General features: G+C 39.2%; 1 protein-coding gene across 1 annotated transcript in view; it reads right to left on the bottom strand.

Moving 5' to 3' along the window:
• The window catches only part of LOC129814048 (contactin-associated protein-like 2), a 100532-nt gene extending 78252 nt beyond the window's left edge, over positions 1-22280 (bottom strand). Inside the window, exon 1 of the mRNA XM_055866811.1 lies at positions 21799-22280. Coding sequence (XP_055722786.1) covers positions 21799-21880 — 82 coding nt within the window. The 5' untranslated portion in view covers positions 21881-22280. The remainder of the gene's footprint in view (positions 1-21798) is intronic.
• Between the last annotated feature and the right edge of the window lie 2061 nt (positions 22281-24341).

Consider the following 24341-nt stretch of genomic DNA (forward strand, 5'->3'; position numbering starts at 1 on the left):
TGTAATCTATTACAAAAATAAATCAAACTGGATGGAATATGGAGAAAAATGCACAAAATTCTTCCTGAATCTCCATTCAGGAATGATTACAAAAGCATTGCCAGAAACTCTTCACTGTAGACGGATTCATCAATGATTCTCCAAATTATATTTTAAAAGAGGAAGCTAAATATTTTAAGCAGATGTTCTCTTTTCCATCTTATCCTCTCCCACCGAATGAAGATCTCAGGTTCAGGAATGGCTGAAAATGCATAGCATTGATCTAAAATTGACCCTAGAAATAGTACTGTTATAAAATCTGGAGAGACCGGGTCAGTCAATTACTAATATACTAATACTCTAAGTAAAAGTATTTATCTTCAACTCACAATCTGTGATCTGTGGATGCTGTGATGTTTAACGTACAATTTCAATCTATCTAGATAGATTGAAACTGTACGTTAAACATCACAGCATAGTTGAAAGATATGTTACGTAGAAATCCGAAGAGGGTAGCCAGCAGAGATAGGTGGGATGGGCTGTGTCACGATCGTCGTAAGGATTGGACCAAGGTGCAGCGTGGTAGGCGTACATTTCTTTTATTTAAATGAACACCGAACAAAAACAACAAAATACTGAACGAAACGTGAAGCTACTGGTGTGCACCCAGGCAACTATCTGTAGACAAGATCCCACGAAACACAAAGGGGAAATGGCTGCCTAAATATGATCCCTAATCAGAGACAACGATAAACAGCTGTCTCTGATTGGAAACCATACCAGGCAACAGAGAATAAACAGCTCTCTATGGTCAGGGCGTGACAGGCTGAGGGAAGCTGAGGGTTGGGATGTGGAATTGGAGACAAGTCGGAGTGGAGTTGCTGTGCGGGAGATGATGGTCAAAGATTAAAGTAAAAAATAAAGTCACAGTAAAACAGATTTAAAAGTAAGTTTGAATGACACTGATGGGCAGTGTTTTTACAGCTAATGCCGGTTTGCCTGAGGCTGATGCCGTGCAGGTGTTTGAACATGTGCATATATACACACTATCATTCTAATGAACGCATACAGGAACACACACATACATGTAATTCTGCCGGACATGCACACAAACATATACAATTGGCATTGCTGTTATGATTTTAGTTGACCTTGATGTCCTTTTTTTTTTTTATATAAAAAAAAGTCCATTGTTGTTTGCTGCTTTCTTCTGACTTTTTCTTTTTTTCTCTTTAGTTCATTCTGTTGGTTGTTGGTGCATTGGGTGTTCTTGGGGGTGGGGAATGGAATTCATTTTATTTTTATTTTTATTCTTGGGGGGACTGTGGGAGGGGTCTCAAATGGTTGAGGGACAGCTATTGGGGAACTGTGGGGGGGATCTTGGAGGGTTCGGGTTCACGTGTTTTGGCCTGGTGGGAGATCTGTCAACGTACCCTTGACCAGGGCATTGACCCTGGATGCTTCTGTGTGTCGCTCTGAATGGGAGTCTGTTGGATGACTGGTATGGTGTAGTTGTTGATCGGCTTCACCGCAAGTATATTGTATGTTTCGGATATTCCATAAAATAAAAAATAAAATATATATTTTTTAAAACAATGCAAATAAACAAACAAAAAACACAATCTGTTGGGGGCACGTAAAACGTCTGCCTTCTTCTCAGGCGCCATCTTATTGTCTAAGAGACTAACAGACTCCTAGCGTAACTTTTGCTAATGGCTCAATCTTGCTTGGCTACAGAGGTCAACGGTTAGAATTCGGGGCTGCATTTCAAAACTCACTGCACACTCTCTACAATCTCATTAACTACAGGCCTCCAAATCAACATGCACCATGCACTCATGTTTAATTGGAGCTGCAGAGGTCAACATCATTTCCAAAAGTTAATTATCACTCTTGAATCTGTAGCCATAAGCCAGATACATTTTATAGACTTCAAAAGCAACGTTATAGACTTAAGGAAAGGTTACACTGCTCATTCACTAACAAACTATGACATGTAGATTCAGATTTTAGCGATGTAGCTACCTCCTACCAAATTTGTTATAGAAAAACTATCTGTATAACTCCGCTGTCTACATTCCTGAGGTTTCCCTAAACACCAAACCAACTGCTTGGTAAATAATGCGAGAATAGTGTCAATATTAAATTGACTTGGATAAAAGGCTTTGCATGATGTAGTGCATACAAAATTTACTTTTTCGCTTAATGTTTCATATACCAAATAAAAATCTTAAGTTCAATGTGTTTCCATTGCATGGAAATTACGCACGGCTGAAATGCGGTCCCTCTCAGTCACAAAAACTGTTGCGTTTACAGCAGATGTGTCTGGTTTAGGCGTGTGCACTCTAGCCAGCAGATACAGTGCGTGTATAGCAGATACAGTGTGTGTATAGCAGATACAGTGCGTGTATAGCAGATACAGTACGGGTAGGCTGTGCGAGTAGGGTAGTCTACATGATGAGAATATTTTTATTTGTCAAAAGGCAGTCAAGCATCGATCATCATGTCACCAGAATAAGACCCTCGATATTTATTGGAAAGGAGTACCAAAATCGCCGTGCACTTTCACCACTCTGTGAAGTTCATAAGATATTTCATCTGTGGCCTACTAAACTGTATGGTTTCCCGAGTCATAGTGGGAGGACCACACACAACATCATCGCGTGACTCCAAGTCTACTTCAATATGATGGTTATTATATCAATATTTGCGCGTAGCGGCGTTTCCACCGCCATTTCTTGTATACTTAATTTGACTGACACAAAAAGATCCCACCATGTCCAACAAACAAATGTGTTGGCATTTATAAAATATATTTATTTTATACGATATGAGTTTACTCACATAAAAACTGGATGGAAACGTGGTTTATGACTTCTACTTCATCACAATCCCGGATCCGGGAGCACCCCCATCAGTAAGAAAGCTGACTAGCATAGCCTAGCATAGCGTCACAAGTAAATAGTAGCATCTAAATATCATTAAATCACAAGTCCAAGACACCAGATGAAAGATACACATCTTGTGAATCCAGCCATCATTTCTGATTTTTAAAATGTTTTACAGGGAAGACACAATATGTAAATCTATTAGCTAACCACGATAGCAAAAGACACAACTTTTTTTCCCACCATTTTTTTCCTGCATAGGTAGCTATCACAATTTCGACCAAATAAAGATATAAATAGCCACTAACCAAGAAACAACTTAATCAGATGACAGTCTGATAACATATTTATTGTATAGCATATATTTTGTTAGAAAAATGTGCATATTTCAGGTATAAATCATAGTTTACCATTGCAGCCACCATCACAACTCTCACCAAAGCAACTAGAATAACTACAGAGACCATCGTGTATTACCTAAATACTCATCATAAAACATTTCTGAAAAATACACAGCGTACAGCACATGAAAGACAAAGATCTTGTGAATCCAGCCAATATTTCAGATTTTTTAAGTGTTTTACAGCGAAAACACAATATAGCATTATATTAGCTTACTACAATAGCCAACCACACAACAGCATTGATTAGGCCAACAATAGCGATAACGAATAAACCAGCAAAAGATATTAATTTTTTCACTAACCTCAAACTTCTTCAGATGACAGTCCTATAACATTATATTACACAATACATATAGAGTTTGTTCGAAAATGTGCATATTTAGCGGCACAAATCGTGGTTATACAATGAGAAAAGTAGCCAAGCTGCCAACAATATGTTGGGAGAAATCTTGGGAGAGGCACCTAGTCTAATCAGTAACTAATCCTAAACTTGACAAAAAAATACAGGTTGGACAGCAAATGAAAGATACATTAGTTCTTAATGCAATCGCTGTGTTAGATTTTTAAAATTAACGTTACTACGACATACAGCGTGCGTTAAAGCGAGACCGCACCGAGATTAATGGCGGAATATGAGTTTAACATTTTTCAACAGAACAACGAATTAACATCATATATAGTTCTTACTATTTGATGAGCTTCCATCAGAATCTTGGGCAAGGTGTCCTTTGTCCAAAATAATCGTTGCTCTGTTGTAGGTTGTCGTCTTCAACGTTCGAATTAGCAGTAAACATTAGCCATGTGGAAAAGACTGCCCAACTCACTAAAACGCAGCACTAATAAATATCCGAAAATCGCAATATACTGATATAAACAAATATAACTCGGTTTAATATAACAACATTATGATGTCTTTAACACCTATATTGAATAAAAACAGAGACGGATATATCGAAGGGCTATAATGGGAGCTTTCTAGAACAACAGCCAGAGCTCCTTTCTGCGTCCTGGCGAAGAGAACAAAGGACGGACCCCACGTTCCCAGCCCATTTATAAGCTCTCAGATCTGCCTAGCAACACCATTTCAATTCTCACTATTCGCTGACATCCAGGGGAAGGCGTATGCAGTGCATCTCAACCAATAGAAGACAGGCAGATTTATAAACGGATCTCAGAACAGCCGGCAGATTTCAGCATTCTCACATCCTCATAGGAAAATTGCTTTAACTCCATTTCTGTTTTACTCACAGATATAATTCAAACGGTTTTAGAAACTAGAGAGTGTTTTCTATCCAATAGTAATAATAATATGCATATTGTACAAGCAAGAATTGAGTACCAGGCAGTTTAATCTGGGAACGAAATTATTACAAAGTGCCAACAGCACCCCCTATTGAGAAAAGGTTATGACACTAGACAAGGACCAATGTGATTGTGGACATCTGAATCACCTACAGTAAGAATGTTGCTGGACCACTGAGTGCCTATGGAGTTATATTGATTGTTTGTTACTTTCCTTTCATTAGCCTCAATTAACATTTAACAGAAAATTGCCTCCATCAAAGTGTCTGCCCAGACTGACAAAGAAAGAATGCTTTTTGTTTGATAGAAATGCAAAAGAACAAACAAACAAGTAATTTCCTCTTTGTATTTTGACAGGTGGAGAGGGAATGTGTAGCCCCTCACAACAGAATAAAGGTATCCAGACAACAAACACTTTCTAAGACCCAACCTCACAATTACTTGTGGATGAAAATGTTGAAACACACTGCCATGTTTTAGAAAATACCCCACTGCTTTCCAAGACAGATTTTATCAACAACGTTTTGAGAGCAGAACTTGAAAGTGGAAGAACTTCATCACAATACTGTAGCTTTGGCATTACGAACGTTTTCTATACACCAGATTAGTCATACACTGAGTGTAGACTGAGTTTTACTCATCATCTGTGAGCAAATATTGTGCTGTATGCACACCCACCTACCCACACACACACACACCCCGAGACAAGTCTTGTATCATGACCGTCTGTTGTAGTGAGATTGTCCCAGATGGTTGAACATACATTAAGTGAACCAGATGAATTCCTTGGCGCATAAAGGCATGGCTTAGATGCTGACAGCTCATTTCTCAGACTGCTGTTCATCTACTGTAGCTGTGGGCTGAGCCCAGATCTCCCCGTCTCTGATGTAGACAGTCCAATGTTATTGATTTGGCAACAGAGCCTAAGTGCAGTCTCCTGTGATAGCCTCATTTCTGCTAAGAGCACAACGAAGACCTTCAATATCAGCAGCAGCAAGGCCCACTCTCAAATTCGTGTGAGAGACTGGCAGTACACTGGCAGTAGACATTTTCCTTAAACATAGGGAGAATAATTCCAGCAGCCTTGTGGCTATTGTAGCACAACATTAACAAACATTGGGCTTACATGAAAACAAATTAATTGAGCGAGATGACTACAAGGGAGCTAATGTTTCAAAATGGCCACTGGATATTCTGTACATCAGCACGTTTTCCTTATTGGTAATTTCTTGTCTAACAGTGTATGAGCTGCTGAGTTTTTTTTTATTGGAGAATAGGCAGTTTATTCTATTTACATCACATGGAACTAGGCCTATATTACCATATCTATCTACACAAAAAATTGGTGGTAATGTGGTTACTGGTGACTTTAGCTACACGCCCACTAGCTGTCATCAAGCTAGGCCTAAGGCTTATAGTCAGACACAACATTTCTTCATTTTATGAAGCAATTTAAAACCGGAAGCCTCCTAAATATGCAACACAATGTTGATGGGGATAGGCTAATGAATTGGGTCCACCATGTAATGCTCCTTTAATTTGTTGATGACCCATGTCTTTTTGCTGCGCCAAGGTCAGTGACACAATGGTAGAGTCGCTACAGTAATACACTGAGAAGTGTGGCATGTTAATCAGACCGCTCGCTCGCCCACATAAAAAATACTTCAGTTTACTATAGAATACTTTAGTACTTACTATAGAATTCTGTAGTAAACTGTAGTATACTGTAGAATCCCAAACTACACACTGTACTATCCCTTGATCATTGGTAGTACTTACCTTAGAATGTTGTAGTATACTGTAGAATACTATACAACACACTGTAGTCATGTAGTGCTTACTTTAGAATGTTGTAGTATACTATATAATTCTATGCAACACACTGTAGTATCCCTCAAATGTGTAGCGCTAACTATATAATTTTGTAGTATACTGGAGAGTTCTATACTACCCACTGTAGTATCCCTCGATCGTGTAATGCTTACTATGATATGACTAGTATACTATAGTATTCACTGTAGTGTTTTGAGGACATGACTGTAGTATACAGTAGTATTTACTATAGTGCTTTTCCGGACATGACTAGTATACTGTAGTATTTACTTAAGTGTCTTTGTGGACAACATGACTAGTATATTGTTGTAACACCTGCCGACTAGGTTTAACTAAAATGGCACAACTACCAGACTATACGAGTTACTGTTGAATGAGGGGAACATCTCAACCAGACCAGAACATAAGACACAGGTTCTTGACAGACCACCTATTGAGTTGGGTCAACAGTTCTAAGCAATGCAACGGACCAGACAACACCTTGCTCTACTCAGACAATCATAAACACTTAGGACTTCAAGTCACATATCATTTCATGAAAGAGGATAATTTAAAATACTTTGCATATTTATGATTGTATAATTGCCTAGTTAAAAAAATAAAAAAGTCGAGCTAGCCACTATCTGGATATGTATTATTGGTTGTCTGGTGATTGTTGATTATTTATACTGGTAAAGCCAAAATGAACTGCCGGTTGGTTTTTAATCTTTGTACAGAATTCCTTTCTCTGTGACATTAATGTGGGGTAGGGCATTCGTGGCAGGTGTGCCCTTAACCATCTCTATAGTCACAGGAGGACAGAGGGCACTCTATAAAACTCTATGGCAAGGTATTTATACGGGCATGTTCGAAGGTGCTTCTTTTCAATCCGGGTCCTTCACCCAGACAGAGCTGAGTAGTTGAGCACAACAAACAACTCTCACAAAGAACAACCAGTACGTGTCATCGAAATGTGAGTACAAGCCTTTTATCTTATAAAAGAGGACTCTCTCGCCATTGTTTGTTTTATATAGTTGATATCGGCCACTAATGGCAGCTAAATGCTAACGGCTCAGTCAAACAGTTATTTTCAATTGACTGTTCTGTTCTCTTTGGTACTTGTAGTGTTAATAGACACATGCTTAAGTTTTTTGCACATTTTGTGCATTGTCTTTAGTTATGCTAATTTGGCGTGATTTATGGCTATGCTTGCTACTTTTGTTAGCTTTATATTGTTTGTTATGCTATGCATGTAGCCATTGATTAAATTATCCTGCTACTGTATAACTTCGGCCTAACATGCAGCATGCCACTGCACCCCCTTCTGAAGTTAATTGTTTACTGCTGCTATATTTATGCATAGTTTTCCAAATGTATATGCTTATTGTCATTGATTATTGACATTAGTGGACAATTAATGATGTATGTTCATTGCTGTTATGGCATGTTATTTGTACCTTGCTGTTTCTCCTTTTTAGATCAACCATACTCCATACAAAGCCAACCAAGTCTCAAGACAAGTCTCAACTGTCAATCATTCCATGTATCATCTCAGTGCCTGAATCTATAAAGCCTCAAACTGAACTGCATTACTGCCTCTGCCTGCTCTTTAACTGGAGTCCCACAGTAGATGGGTATCACCCGAACTCTCCCCTAAACCTCAATCGTTACAATCTTGTAACTGAAGAATATTGAGTGACCGGATAGGAACCAGAGGTTTTGTCAGTGTTTCCCTCGGAACCCTTATTAGGGGAGGACATGCAGGGAATGTATAAAAGCACCCCTTAGTCTGCAAAAACACTACAGTAAATAATGCAGTATACTAGCAATTTTCATAAAAACAATACTGCAGTATACTAGTCATATCAGCAAAAACACTATAGTAAAGTCTGCAGAAACACTACAGTGAATAGTAAATAAATATAGTAATACTACAGTATTTAGACAATAGTATAACACCGGAACACAAGTACTGTGTTGTAAAGTACTTGTTACATTTTAAATGCAGGACAGGACAAGGGTCCAGTTCATGCACTTATCAAGAGAACATCCATGGTCATCCCTACTCCCGCTGATCTGACTGTCTCACTAAACGCATGCTTTGTAAATTGTTGGAGTGTGCCCCTGGCTATCCATATTGCTCATCTTTTTCTTACTAGAAAATAGTACTGTCTGGTTTGCTTAATACAAGGAATTTGAAATGATTTATACTTTTACATTTGATACTTAAGTATATTTTTGCAATTACATTTACTTTGATACTTAAGTATATTTAAAATGAAATACTTTGACTTACGTAGTATTTTACTGGGTGACTTACACTTTTACTTAAGTATTTTTTTTATTAAGGTACTGTATCTTTACCTTTACTCAAGTATGACAATTGGGTACTTTTTATACCAGTGCATAAGTCATGGGTTAGATTCAATATGTCACTGTGGAGCTTCTGACTTTCTGGGCCTTATTAGCATAGCCAAAGCTGTGGCTGCAGCTGAGCTGTTATTGGAGCATGGCCTCCGCTTAAACTAATGGAATGGCATGTTTTGTCGCCTCCAATGTATGTGTTCAATGATATGGATCTATGCAGCGGTACATAGGCTATGTATATTGACCTTGTTCAAAGATTTTCCTGAGTCAAACTAGGGAGCTATTGTATTGATGGTATTCCAGAGAGGGCGAGAGTTGAAATTAGCTGTCTATAGGCTTCTGTCCTTCTCTTCCCTGTTATTTTTCAACAATGAGTGAATGGCGCAATGATGCCACACGTGCAGACAATACACCCCTGCAAAGCCGATGAGTGTCGCAAGGACACTTGCTCACAGGATTAATATAAAAGTAGAAAAAGAAAGTGTTGGAGCAGATTTAATTCACTATATCAGCAAATTAAGCTCTAAGAATAATTATTCTCAGTGGGACCATTACTGTACTTTCATTCTGCTGTGATAATGAATTAGCTACTACTCATTGAGCACCAAGTCTTAGCTCTCTGAGCGGAAAATTATAGAAGCCAAATCATTTATTCTGCTGGGAAGTTTGATAGAGTGATGTTTGAATGCTGAACTGTATTGTAGAACACATTAAAACATCAGAGAACAGGGACACCAAATTGAAATGTGGCAGCAAATCACAATTTGACACATTTTTATTCACGGTGGAGCAATTCTGCTTCAAATGACATATTGCTCCGTTACATGTCAGTCAAATTGACATATTTACATTTCCTTGCCTTTTTAGATTAGTTTGAACAAAAGCAAAAAGCTTTCAGAAGCCATCCCTGTGAGATTTGCAGAGAGTAACCAAGCATCAAATTAAACACGCTCCTTCCACCTACTGCTGTCCTTCAAAGCAAATGGGTATTTTTGAGTGTTTAAATAACTCTCAAGATGCTGCTCCTTAACACCAAAACGCTAGATGCACAAACACCACTCGATCATTGCCAATTTAGACACAGGACTTTATTTGCAGGAGTGGTAATATGTTTGTAACATCTGAATTCAGTAACTGCTGCTATATAGATACTGTACCTACAGTTGTTGGAATGTCTACTTTGAGTTGATGAGGCCAATTCTTCTGCCAAGGAGTTCAAATTTGTACATATGACATGAGGTATATGTAACATCTCATGTACAGTACTTCCATAAGGACATAAACCACTAACGTGGCACACTGCCTGCCCTCCAGGTCATCTACAGCCCCCGATGTCACAGGAGGGCCAAAAAGATCATCAAGGACATCAACCACCTGAGCAATGGCCTGTTCACCCCGATATCATCCAGAAGGCAATTTCAGTACAGGTACAGTACAAAGCTGGGACTGAGAGACAGAAGCTGTTTTTCAATCTCAAGGCCATCAGACTGTTAAATAGCCATCACTAGCCGGCTACCAGTTACTCAACCCTGCACCTTAGAGGCTGCACCCTATATACACTGCTCAAAAAAAAAGGGAACACTAAAATAACACATCCTGAATGAATGAAATATTCTTTATAAATACTTTTTTCTTTACATAGTTGAATGTGCTGACAACAAAATCACACAAAAATGATCAATGGAAATCAAATTTATCAACCCATGGCGGTCTGGATTTGGAGTCACACTCAAAATTAAAGTGGAAAACCACACTACAGGCTGATCCAACTTTGATGTAATGTCCTTAAAACAAGTCAAAATGAGGCTCAGTAGTGTGTGTGGCCTCCACGTGCCTGTATGACCTCCCTACAATGCCTGGGCATGCTCCTGATGAGGTGGCGGATGGTCTCCTGAGGGATCTCCTCCCAGACCTGGACTAAAGCATCCGCCAACTCCTGGACAGTCTGTGGTACAACGTGGCGTTGGTGGATGGAGCGAGACATGTCCCAGATGTGCTCAATTGTATTCAGGTCTGGGGAACTGGCGGGCCAGTCCATAGCATCAATGCCTTCCTCTTGCAGGAACTGCTGACACACTCCAGCCACATTAGGTCTAGCATTGTCTTGCATTAGGAGGAACCCAGGGCCAACCGCACCAGCATATGGTCTTGCAAGGGGTCTGAGGATCTCATCGCGGTACCTAATGACAGTCAGGCTACCTCTGGCGAGCACATGGAGGGCTGTGCGGCCCCCCAAAGAAATGCCACCCCACACCATGACTGACGCACCGCCAAACCGGTCATGCTGGAGGATGTTGCAGACAGCAGAACATTCTCCACGGCGTCTCCAGACTCTGTCACGTCTGTCACGTGCTCAGTGTGAACCTGCTTTCATCTGTGAAGAGCACAGGGCGCCAGTGGCGAATTTGCCAATCTTGGTGTTCTCTGGCAAATGCCAAACGTCCTGCACGGTGTTGGGCTGTAAGCACAACCCCCACCTGTGGACATCGGGCCCTCATACCACCCTCATGGAGTCTGTTTCTGACCGTTTGAGCAGACACATGCACATTTGTGGCCTGCTGGAGGTCATTTTGCAGGGCTCTGGCAGTGCACCTCCTTGCACAAAGGCGGAGGTAGCGGTCCTGCTGCTGGGTTGATGCCCTCCATCGGCCTCCTCCACGTCTCCTGATGTACTGGCCTGTCTCCTGGTAGCACCTCCATGCTCTGGACACTACGCTGACAGACACAGCAAACCTTCTTGCCACAGCTCGCATTGATGTGCCATCCTGGATGAGCTGCACTACCTGAGCCACTTGTGTGGGTTGTAGACTCCTTCTCATGCTACCACTAGAGTGAAAGCACTGCCAGCATTCAAAAGTGACCAAAACATCAGTCAGGAAGCATAGGAACTGAGAAGTGGTCTGTGGTCACCACCTGCAGAACCACTCCTTTATTGGGGGTGTCTTGCTAATTGCCTATAATTTCCACCTGTCTATTCCATTTGCACAACAGCATGTGAAATTTATTGTCAATCAGTGTTGCTTCCTAAGTGGACAGTTTGATTTCACAGAAGTGTGATTGACTTGGAGTTACATTGTGTTGTTTAAGTGTTCTCTTTATTTTTTTGAGCAGTGTACATAGACGTGGAATCACTGGTCACTTGAATGTTTACATACTACCATACTCATTTAATATGTATATGCTGTATTCTATTCTACTGTATTTTAGTCAATGCCACTACGACATTGCTCGTCTAATATTTATATATTTCTTAATTCCATTCTTTTAATTTAGATGTGTGTGTATTGTGAATTGTTAGATATTACTGCACTGTTGGAGCTAGGAACACAAGCATTTCGCTACACCTGCAATAACATCAGGTAAATCTGTGTTTGTATCCAATACAATTTGATTTGATTTACGGGTGATATTCTGTCAAAGAAATGGATGTGACATTGATCAATAATGGATGCCTTCTAAGAACTGGAATAACCAGGAAAATAATTCTGTTAATATCGCAGACATAAATTGGGTGGGTCTAAACTTAATATGATTTCCTCGATAGTAATGCAGGGGGAGATATCAGTGAATATGAGTCTGAATGGATATGAGGAGAGGGGAATCAAAAAGCTAATTTAAATAGAGAAATATGACAAGGTTTATACCAAGGACAATCATCTCATTTAAGTATCTCAGATCAGTGGTTCCCGAACTGTGGGGCGCAGGGGGGGGGATCGGCACGGGGGACAATAGATTTTGTTGTAATATTTGAGTCATTCAAATATCACATGAACACACAGACATGGCAAAATGTATAGAATTGCAAGAAAATTGGCTTTAAAACTGCATCAATTTCTCTGCACTCCATGACAAAATGTGTAGAATTGCAGGAAATAAGCTTACAGGTAAAGCTGTAAAACTTTTCTCTCCACCAACAAGAGGCATGATAACAGTTTGTGTCATGAACGTGGCGGGTGTGGGATGTTCCCCAATACTGGAAGGGGGGCCTGAGTTAAAAAGTTTGGGATCCCCCGTCTTGCAAGCTCAATGTTTTCTTTCAGTTATCATGTATTTTGCCCCCCATCCCATACTAGATGTGAACTCCAAAATAAATTCAAACTATAATTACCACCTTCTCATACAATTATCTGTATGCATAATTTAACTATCTATTAACACACAAGAATAGAAAAAATAGCCCACTTCTGCATCGCATTAAACTACTATGCTGCTGCTACAGTATGAAAAACATTTGGTTTAAAATGTGCAATAAAAAGGGGGCTGTAATTAATGACAGGTTTTTGTTTAACAGTAAACCAGAGCAGTTGCTTTAAAGAGTTCTGTGCCTAAAGATCTGTGTCAGAGACATGGTTAGTCCCATATGTACCTCCTTAGTTTAGAGGCAATGGGGCCACACTAACGCACTCCACTCTCCCCACCGTAGCATAGATACAATGTTCCAAACAGGATCATGTTTAATACGGACCCAATCATACTGAACACAGCAGCTGCAGTTCAACATCATTGTGCATGCTATATTTGATAATGGATTTCGTACAAGGCCATGTTTTTGGATAACTCTATTCACAGTAGGAGCTGGCTTTAAGTTAAGCCCCTGAAGCTTGTGGTAAACAAAGCTATTCAATTTCCACTATGTAGCTAACTCAACTGGAGCTAATTACAATAAACATATATTTTTTACAACCTCCCTAAAATGATGATGTTAAAAAGTTTTGATTTTAATCTCAGATTTCAGTGTTTGGGAGTCATCTTGGGAGTCTGACTGACTGACACTCCATATGTTGTGAGTTAATACGGGTGATTACTTTTGTTGTGAACGCTGTCAATTATGCCTCTCCAACCCACAGCCCCATCAAGTGGTAATGACTGAGCTAGGCTTTGAATAGCTCCCTCCTCGGCTCCCTCTCTTTGTTCGACCCAATCATACTGAACACAGCATCTGCCCGCACTGCTCACAAATGAATACAGATTTTTTACGAAAACATGGTCTGTCAAAAGCTGGTGATCCGCGGGGAGGTCTGCTGCCTGAAAGCGGGTGCATGAGTGCTTCCTTTTTAATCTCCTCTTGCTGGGACTCAGAAACCCCAATGATTCACTTCACAATCACACACAGAGTTATGACCAGCAATCAGCCATGTCAAGACATTGTGACTGGGAGTGTGTTTCCTACGGTTTTAACCCCCCATCTCAATCCAAATGCAAACAACAATGTGATAAATGTGTAAATAATTTCAGATATGCATGTTTAGAGGCCAAGCTGTCTCCATATGTGCAGTGACAGTTGAATAACGGTCATATTTTACTAGAGATTTAATGTGTTTTTATTGTGGTATTGTTATTTTGGGAGCTGATTTTGGGCAGTTCTTTGTTCTGGAGGTGTTCACCAAGAGTGAACAAAAGGAGGATCTTGGAGAATGGGGGGAGGATCACGGTAAGGGTCGTCACATGGTTTGACAAATGATGGTGGCAGGTGTCCAGAATCTTAATGAGCTTTCTCATTTGCCTAACAAAAAAACACCAATCTAGAGGTTCATTCTCAAAAGGGGATATGCAGCAAGATTATTATCTGGAGACGCAATCATTATTCCCCTACTTACATGACCCACACAGCAGCTTCAGTTCAATATCATTGTTAACATTTAGTTATTTAGGGTCACTGGACACAAGTATAAAATCCATACAGCATTTGTAAGGAGTAGTCTCTCTTTCAGACAGTAATAATCCTCTTCTGTGCCATATGTTTATTGTACAGTCCATTGCAGGTATTTATGCCTCAAATATGCATGATTCATTTGTTTTTATAGTTTGTTTGGTGAACTAAAGAGAGACCTGATTTGTTTTGGTCTATTCCCTATGGCTTCTCTATGCAGGTCTTTGAGCTACCTTAGTGAGGGTTGACTAGGTTCATTTTTCAATTGGATTTACTTATTTAATTTGCCAAATTGTACTACTCAGATTTAGATTTATTTAAATTCTTTAGCCAGGGAAAGTACATTGAGTCTGATGAATAAAGCGATTAGTTCTAAGATTCAATTTTTTGGGTGAAAAATAAAGAATTTAAGCTATACATTGCATTTTTTATTGATCAATCCACTTTTTTAAAGGTCCTGAACAGTCATTCTGAAAAGTACTTTTTCACTAATGGCTAACTACCAGGAAGTTTGAAAAGACAGGCCGAGTGGGTGGAGAACTTATATTCATGAGCTTGCCTTGACTGACCAGCTCTTTCAAACGTCTGTCAAGCAACTTGGTTGCAATGCAGTAAAATCATCTCAGGCTAATTTGGTGATACACAAAGCAACTCAAACAACACTGAAATTGCACCTATGATCTCATTATTTTACTTTTTTTTTTTTTTTTTACATGTCACTTGTGATGCGGTTCACAGCAGCATTGACAGATATTGACTTGACAACTGCATCAAAGTTTTGAACAACCCTTCCCCCCCTTTTGTTCCATGCTGTCTGAAGACCTAGCTAGCCAGTAACTAGCTAACACCCGACACAGATGAAAGGAGAAACATATATACTGAATAAAAATATAAATGCAACATGCAATAATTTCAAAGATTTTACTTAGTTACAGTTCATAGAAGGAAATTAGTCAATTAAAATTAATTAATTAGGCCCTAATCTATGGATTTCACACAGTGGGCAGGAGCACAGCCATGGGTGGGTTCCCACTGGGGAACCAGGCCCAGCCAATCAGAATTTTTCTCCACAAAAGGGCTTTATTACAGACAGAAATACTCCTCAGCACCCATTTGAGTGTGGCCCCATTGCCTCTAAACTAAGGAGGTAAATATGGGACTAACCCTTTTTCTGGGATCATTTATTTTAGCTCATGAAAAATGGAAACAACACTTTATAAGTATCTTTGCCATAGATGAATAGGGTAAACTTTGAATTATATTTGCCGACATCCCTACAGTCAAATTTTGGCACCAGTAGAGTTGCTATCTAGCTAGTATATAAACCACACCCCTCTGCAAACACGCCTTCTCCAATGTTGGTTACAAGGCAGTACTTATTTAAATTAGGTAAGAGAATATCATGTTACCATTAGTGTATTAAAATGAGAGTTAAGGTGATGTCACCTTGTCCTCTTAATAATGAATCCAAGCGTTTGACATGGGGGAGGGGACCAGTAACTTCACAGTAACATTAATGTTTCATACTTTAGTTATCATACTTTGATCTGGTTTCCTTCAAATAACCAATTTCATGAAAAACATGATTTTGACTGTTCATGACCTTTAAATGGAATCTTACTGTAGGAAATCATTGACACACGAATGTGACACGTGGCCACCAGGAGTCGGTCTTTATGTCCCAGTCACTACAAATACCAAAAGGTCAACACAGAGACATCAATGGAAGTCAAGGGTGATTGGCTCCTGGCTTCCCTTCTCATTAGGCAGGTTTCCATTGACCCAGGTTTATTTTACAAAAGCAATGTTGCAAAAAGAATTGCGTTGTGTATTGGAAACAGCAGATACAGGATACATTTTCTAAAGATGTACATTTTTATCTGTTCGACATGGATGGATTTGTAACTTTCTTTATTGCGACAAATGTGAATAAATTATGATTTCCAAATCATTTTGAAGGTGTGCAGGGCACGTGATGTCACCACAACTATAAATCTCCACTCGACATTTCAATCCAAATGTCTACTGCTTGCAAAATAAAACTACAAAAATTATGTTTTCTTTGCAGGACAAGGATTGTCCTGACTTTCAAGAATGCCTGAATTGCATCGCCTTGCTCTTCTGGTTGGCTGGCAAGTTTCACCATCCAATTATTTCAGATCTACAGGAGTGTAATTTTCACCATGGCACGGACCGTGGCGATACGTTCGCACAGGAGAATTATTAGAACATATGGCAATATTAGTAAATTGTTGTATTCTACCCATGCTGGCTTTTGTGGGCTACCTGAGACATGAAACAGATAGGTGGGAGGGCATACAGGCTGTCGCCAATTTATTAATGCGCAATTTGCCTTAATGAGTAAAGGAAACACTTCAACCACTACATTTTTATTTGACACTACGTTTTTGCGAAAGTGTTCTTTTTAGGTGTGACGTCATTACGTCCAGCTGTTTTTACTGACACAAGATAGTTAAATGTAAAGACACCCTAGAAAGCAATTGTCGCACTTATGTTCTATGCAAACTTTCTAAATGTCGGAAAAAAATAACTGGACAAATTAATGGAAATATAGCTACTGACAGAAGGTACTAGCAAAATAACTAATCTGGTTTTACCATGTTAATTTACTAACCCTTATTTAACCACGTAAGTCACTTAAATAACATGATAATCTGTCAGGGAAACCACTACAATTGAAATCCAATAATATTTCCATAGAAGTTTGGCTTTCAATGTTTATCTAGTCGAACACAATCGGTATAAAGATGTAGATAAGGTAACCAGGTAGTTACAGCTTAATCTGATCTGAGACGTTCAGAATGGTGAAATACAACCTTCATTAAATCTAAACTTTCTGCCTCTCCACTCATACAAATAGTGAAAGGTCAGTGCAGGCTGGAGGAAAGCAATTAAATAATGTGTTTAGCCTGTCTGGCCCAGGCGTTCTGCTAGCGGAACTCCTCCCACATTCCACTGAAAAGGCAGAGCGCGAAATTCAAAAATTATTTTTTAGATATATTTAACTTTCACACATTAACAAGTCCAATACAGCAAATGAAAGATACACATCTTGTGAATCCAATCAACATGTCTGATTTTTTAAATGTTTTACAGCGAAAACAGCACATATATTTATGTTAGCTCACCACCAAATACAAAGAAGGACAGACATTTTTCACAGCACAGGTAGCATGCACAAAGCCAACCTAACTAACCAAGAACCAACCAAACTAACCAAGAAACAACTTCATCAGATGACAGTCTTATAACATGTTATACAATAAATCTATGTTTTGTTCGAAAAATGTGCATATTTGAGGTATAAATCAGTTTTACATTGCAGCGACCGTCAAAAATAGCACCGAAGCAGCCAGAGTAATTATAGAGACCAACGTGGAATACCTAAATACTCATCATAAAACATTTCTGAAAAATGCATCGTGTACAGCAAATGAAAGACAAGCATCTTGTGAATCCAGCCAACATTTCAGATTTTTTAAGTGTTTTACAGCGAAAACACAATATAGCATTATATTAGCTTACTACAATAGCCTACCACACTACTGCATTCATTCATCAAGGCACGTTAGCGATAGCAATAGGCACGTTAGCGTTAGCGAATAAACCAGCAAAAGATATTAATTTTCACTAACCTTCATAAACCTTCCTCAGATGACAGTCCTATAATATCAGGTTATACATACACTTATGTTTTGTTAGAAAATTTGCATATTTAGAGCTGAAATCCGTGGTTATCCATTATGCTAACGTAGCTTCTTTTTCCCAGAATGTGCGGATATTTCTATTAGACTCTCACCTATTCTGACCAAATAGCTATTCATAAACATTACAAAAAAATACATGTTGTATAGGAAATGATAGATACACTAGTTCTTAATGCAATCGCAGTGTTAGAATTCTAAAAATATCTTCATTACGACATAAGGCTTATGTTATAGCGAGAGAGTGGCCAAAACCTGGGCGCAAAACTACTAGTATACAGTGGACAGATATATGAAATAGCATCACAAAATGGGTCCTACTTTTGGTGATCTTCCATCAGAATGTTGGACAAGGGGTCCTTTGTCCAGAACAGTCGTTGTTTGGATTTAGAACATCGTTTTTCCCTCTTGAATTAGCAAGCACACTGGCCAAGTGGCGCGAAGCTCTCCTTTCTGAACAAAGGCACACAACGCAACACGCCTAACGTCCCGAATAAATTTCAAAAATCTAATAAAACTATATTGAAAAAACATACTTTACGATGATATTGTCACATGTATCAAATAAAATCAAAGCCGGAGATAGTAGTCGCCTATAACGACGGCTTTTCAGAAGGCAATTCCAGGTCCATCTTCGCGCTTTCCAGAAAACAGGAAATGGATGACTCGTCGTGCCAAGAGTATATATTCCACCTCAGACCAAGATAAACACTTAATATCTTCTCTCACTTCCTCTTGACATCTAGGGGAAGGTGTATGACGTGCATGTATACTCATACGTATCATGCCCATTTATAGGCAGGCCCTTGAACAGAGCATAATTTTCAGACTTTCCACTTCCTGGTCAGAAAGTGTGCTGCCAAATGAGTTCTGTTTTACTCACAGACAAGATTCAAACGGTTTTAGAAACTAGAGAGTGTTTTCTATCCAATAGTAATAATAATATGCATATTGTACGAGCAAGAATAGAGTACGAGGCCGTTTAAATTGGGCACGATTTTCCCCCAAAGTGTAAATAGCGCCCTCTATCCTCAACAGGTTTAGCCCTAATAGGCACAAACACACAAACTCTCCCTCTGTTTCTCTCTCCCTCCGTTTAATTTATGAAAACTGAAAGAACATTGTAAACGCAAGTTATGATGATAATGATAACAACAACAAGAAGTGTATATTTGGAGTTAAGACAAATGTATCCTTATGGTGTGGCAAGAGTTATCACACAGTGTTAGTGAGGTCACTACCTCAGTGAACTCAGCCTGCAGTCAGCCCTGCCTGTGAAGTCGTGTCAATGGTCAGGCTGTGTTCACTGAGTTTGGGCATAGTTTTTCTAATTTGTCTGTGTGTTTCTCAGTTTTCTATCAGGCATGATGATAAGATAGTTTGCCACTGAAACAAACTTATTTCGCGCACTGAATGAATGGCGAGGGCATAACGTGTGAACACTTTACCACAATGTACACAACCTCTTGAATAGACAGAAATGACAGTGACAGAGATTTTTATGGCTTAATTTGGAGGAGCTAATCATCTTTCCCTCTTAGCAGACTATTGGCAGTTATAGAGTATGACAGAAATTACATGTAATACCCCTTCCTCTGTTCCTCAAATATGATCATGGGTTACCGTTACACTAAGGCCAAGCATTACAGACAGGCATAGGTGGCGCCTCCAATAGGGAAATACATTTGCCAAAATTCCTAATTACTCCTGTCTACAGTGCATTCGGAAAGTATTCAGACCCCTTGGGCAGCGCATGCGGCAAATGTAGGACTAGCTTATTATTGAGTTGCAGCTGTCAGTGAAAAGCATGCAGATAAAGTATCTTGTGTATAATAAAAAATGTTGAGACAAGAAGAAGGGGAGGGGTGTGTGGCGAAGACATACACCACTATGTATTGTCTGTTAAATAGCCAAATGTTGTGCCAAATATCACTGAGTTATGTGATCTATTTTTTTGTTTTATTTCAGTTGATCTGGTTGTCTGTTTTTACTGCTGTCCTGCGACTTCTATGCTCTCATTTCAGGACATCTTAATGTCTCTCTTGTACATGTACATGTGTAAACAGACACATCCACACACAAAATATACTGAACAAAAATATAAATGCCACATGCAACAATTTCAACGATTTTAACGATGTTCAGTTTATATAAGGAAATCAGTCAATTGAAATAAATTCATTAGGCCCTTATCTATGGATTTCAAATGATTGGGCAGGGGTGCAGCCATGGTGGGCCTGGGAAGGCATATGCCCACCCATTTGGGAGCCAGGCCCATCCACTTGAGAGCCAGGCACATCCACTTGAGAGCCAGGCCCAGCCAATCAGAATTAATTTTACCCGACAAAAGGGCTTTATTACAGACAGAAATACTCCTCAGTTTCATCAGCTGTCAGGGTGGCTAGGCACAGACGATCCCGTTGTTGAAGAAGCCGGATGTAGAGGTCCTGGGCTAGCATAGTTACACGTGGTCTACGGTTGTGAGGCCAGTTGGACGTACTGCCAAATTCTCTAAAACGATGTTGGAGGCATCTTATGGTAGAGAAATGAACATTAAATTCTCTGGCAACAGGTCTGGTGGACATTTCTGCAGTCAGCATGCCAATTTCCTGCTCCCTCAACTTGAGACATCTATGGCATTGTGTTGTGTTACAAAACTGCACATTTTAGAGTGGCCTTTTATTGTCCCCAGCACAAGGTGCACCTGTTTAATCAGCTTCTTGATATGCCACACCTGTCAAGTGGATGGATTATCTTGGCAATGAAGAAATGCTCGCTAACAGGAATTTATACAAATTTGTGCACAAATTTTGAGAGAAACAGGTTATTTCAGCTCATGAAACATGGGACCAACACTTTACATGTTGCATTTATATTTTTATTCAGTATAGATATATTGGTTAAATAATGACTTTGCTTGTACAGATCTTAATGTTTAACAGTTCCATTTAAAGTTAATGTCACATGGGACCAGCACTCTCACCCAGCCATCAATACAGCTGTGTCAATCCAGTTTATTTTATGCCTGCTATGTTGGCTTAGACTAGTTTAGCAATAAAGAGTAAAGCACGCAAGGAGAACTTCCTAAAACACATGCTGTTACGATAGCTATCCTTCATATGTGTGTATGCACGTTAAATATTAGGCTTAATTAACTCATGACTTATCACAGAATAAAACGACAGTAGGTGTTCTGATCTATACCGTTTAAACTTTTTGGAGACTTAAATGTGCCTTCAGTAAAAATAAACTATATTGCAGTTCACAAAACTGCAGAAACATCTATCAAGGGAGATTATTTTGACACAGACCAAACGTAGCCTATACTGTAGCCTGCCATTCAGAATCATCTATTGGATCTACGAACGACACAAGGAGTCAGGTCAAATGTAGTCTAATAAGCAGCATAGCCCCATAAATAAATAGCCCCATAAATAAGCAGCACATCCACATAAATAAATACAATAACAGACGATTATCCGTTATAAGCACTGAAAACACCGGTATTCTTCTACTGCCATGTGTTCCAAGCAGGTCTGATGCCGAAGTGTTAAACACTTTGACGCATAACACTCAGCCTGCAATGAATGCCCTGGTCCTTGTCCTGCACAAGACGGACACAAAGCAACGAAGCTCAGGACATATCATACAGTGTGTGTTAGCCTACTTACTGGATGTTGAAGATGCTGAGCTGAGGCTGCTGATGCAACTGAAGATCCAGAGCAGTAATGTTAGCTCCGGTCCAGGAAGCATCTTCAATTAGACCTTGAAACAAAGAAAATTGTGGCAAGTTGTTGTTTTCCGTCGCCTATGGATGTTTCGTATAGTAACCCGCCTCTCTAGGCGGAAGCAAGCTGATGACAGTTATCCAGATAGGGCTTTATTAGCTATATCGTAAGTGGCTGCTACCAAGCAATGGCTCGCTTACTCGCTGGTGCACATTATTCGCTACCTCTAGTGTCACCCAGCAAAACTAAACACTTGACAAAAACGGTCCTCTTTTTCAAAGAATATCCTCACGAACCATGTTTTTTCACTGCACTGCCTCATTAGCTCTAACTGCATTGACGGAAACTCGCTTTCTAATTATGACCGGACAAACAGAGTCGCCGCTGTCCAGGTACTGAATTGGAAATTGTCTTGCTGTTCCCCTTTATTTCGGTGATGGTACAGTCCACCAAACGTACACAAGGGGACACGCGTCGGTGAAATAAAATTAAGGCGGAGAACATTTTACTCTGCCACATATAACATTTGGTCCAAGTCTAAAAGAGTAAAGCATACATAGTTATATTTTCAGAGTTGTATATGCTCCATTTAGTGTTGCATCATTACGTTTCACTCTGTACAGTATTAAATGAAAAATAATTGTTACTTTAACTTTTTGCAGTGTTGTTTAGTAGGCCTATTCTAGAGTTAATTATTTAGAGTAATGTTTACTCACAATATAATCGCAAGAGTTAATTCAACTCCTCTGGAGTCAAACAACACTATATTGGGGGTTACATTGCCATTGCCTGATTTTAAAACAGTTAAGAATTCAATGGCTGTAATGAGAAAATCAGAGGATAGATCAACAACATTGTTGTTACTCCACAATAATAACATAAATTACAGTGTGAAAAGAAGGAAGCCTGTACAGAATAAAACATATTCCAAAATATGCATCCTATTTGCAATAAGGCACTAAAGAAATACTGCAAAAAATGTGGCAAAGAAATTTACTTTATGTCCTGAATAAAAAGTGTTATGTTTGGGACAAATCCAATCCAACACATCACTGAGTACCACACTACATGTGTTCAAGCATGGTGGTGGCTGCATCATGTTATGGATTTTATCGTCATCGGCAAGGACTAGGAAGTTTTTTGGGCGGATAAAAATGATCGGAATAGAGGTAAACGCAGGCAAAACCCTAGAGGAAACCCTTGTTTCCAACAGACACTGGGAGACAAATTCACTTTTCAGCAGGACAATAACCTAAAAGACAAGGCCAAATATACACTTGAGATGCTTACCAAGACGACATTGAATGTTCCTGATTGGCCAAGTTACAGTTTTGCTTAAATTGTCTTGAAAATCTATGGCAAGACTTGAAAATGGTATTCAAGCAATGATCAACAACCAACTTGACAGAGATTGAAGAGTTGAAAAAAGAATCACCCTGCCTATTTCTAAATGTTTCTTCTTAAAATGTGATTATGAACCTAACCACAATGCTAACTTTATGCCTAATCCTCATCTTAAATTAAGACCAAAAATAAAATTGTTGTTTTCATGAATATTTACTATAGTAAATTTTGACGTTGTGTCTGTGGTAACTAGTAGAAACCAATCTGTAGTCCTATCCATTAAACAAATATATATACAGTGGGGAGAACAAGTATTTGATACACTGCCGATTTTGCAGGTTTTCCTACTTACAAAGCATGTAGAGGTCTGTAATTTTTATCATAGGTACACTTCAACTGTGAGAGACGGAATCTAAAACAAAACTCCAGAAAATCACATTGTATGATTTTTAAGTAATTCATTTGCATTTTATTGAAAGTGTTAAACAAATCAAAATAGATTTTATATTTGAGATTCTTCAAAGTAGCCACCCTTTGCCTTGATGACAGCTTTGCACACTCTTGGCAAGTGTGCAAATTTGGATATCTTTAACAATTCTGTGGTTACTACATGATTCCATATGTGTTATTTCATAGTTTTGATGTCTTCACTATTATTCTACAATGTAGAAAATACTAAAAATAGGTGTTCTAAAACTTTGACCAATAGTGTAAGTATTCACACCCCTTTGCTATGACACTCCAAATTGAGCTCAGGTGCAGCCAAATTCCTTTGATCATCCTTGAAATGTCACTACAACTTGATTGGAGTCCACCTGTGGCCAATTCAATTGTTTGGACATGATTTAGAAAGAAACACACCTGTTTTATAAGGTCCCACAGTTGTCAGAGCAGAAACTATACCATGAGTCCAAGGAATTGTTTTTATAACTCCAAGATAGAATTGTGATCAGGCATATATTTGGGGAAGGGTATAAAACAATTTGTAGTGTTGAAAGTTTCCAAGAGCATAGTGGTCATTGGAAAATGGAAGAAATACGGAACTAACCAGACTCTGCCTAAAGCTTGCTGTCAGACCAAACTGAGCAACCTCCTCAGGGAGGTGACCAAGAACCCATTGACCATTCTGGCATAGCTACAGT

This window comes from Salvelinus fontinalis, chromosome 17 (genome assembly GCF_029448725.1).
Source record: "Salvelinus fontinalis isolate EN_2023a chromosome 17, ASM2944872v1, whole genome shotgun sequence".
Lineage (NCBI taxonomy): Eukaryota > Metazoa > Chordata > Actinopteri > Salmoniformes > Salmonidae > Salvelinus > Salvelinus fontinalis.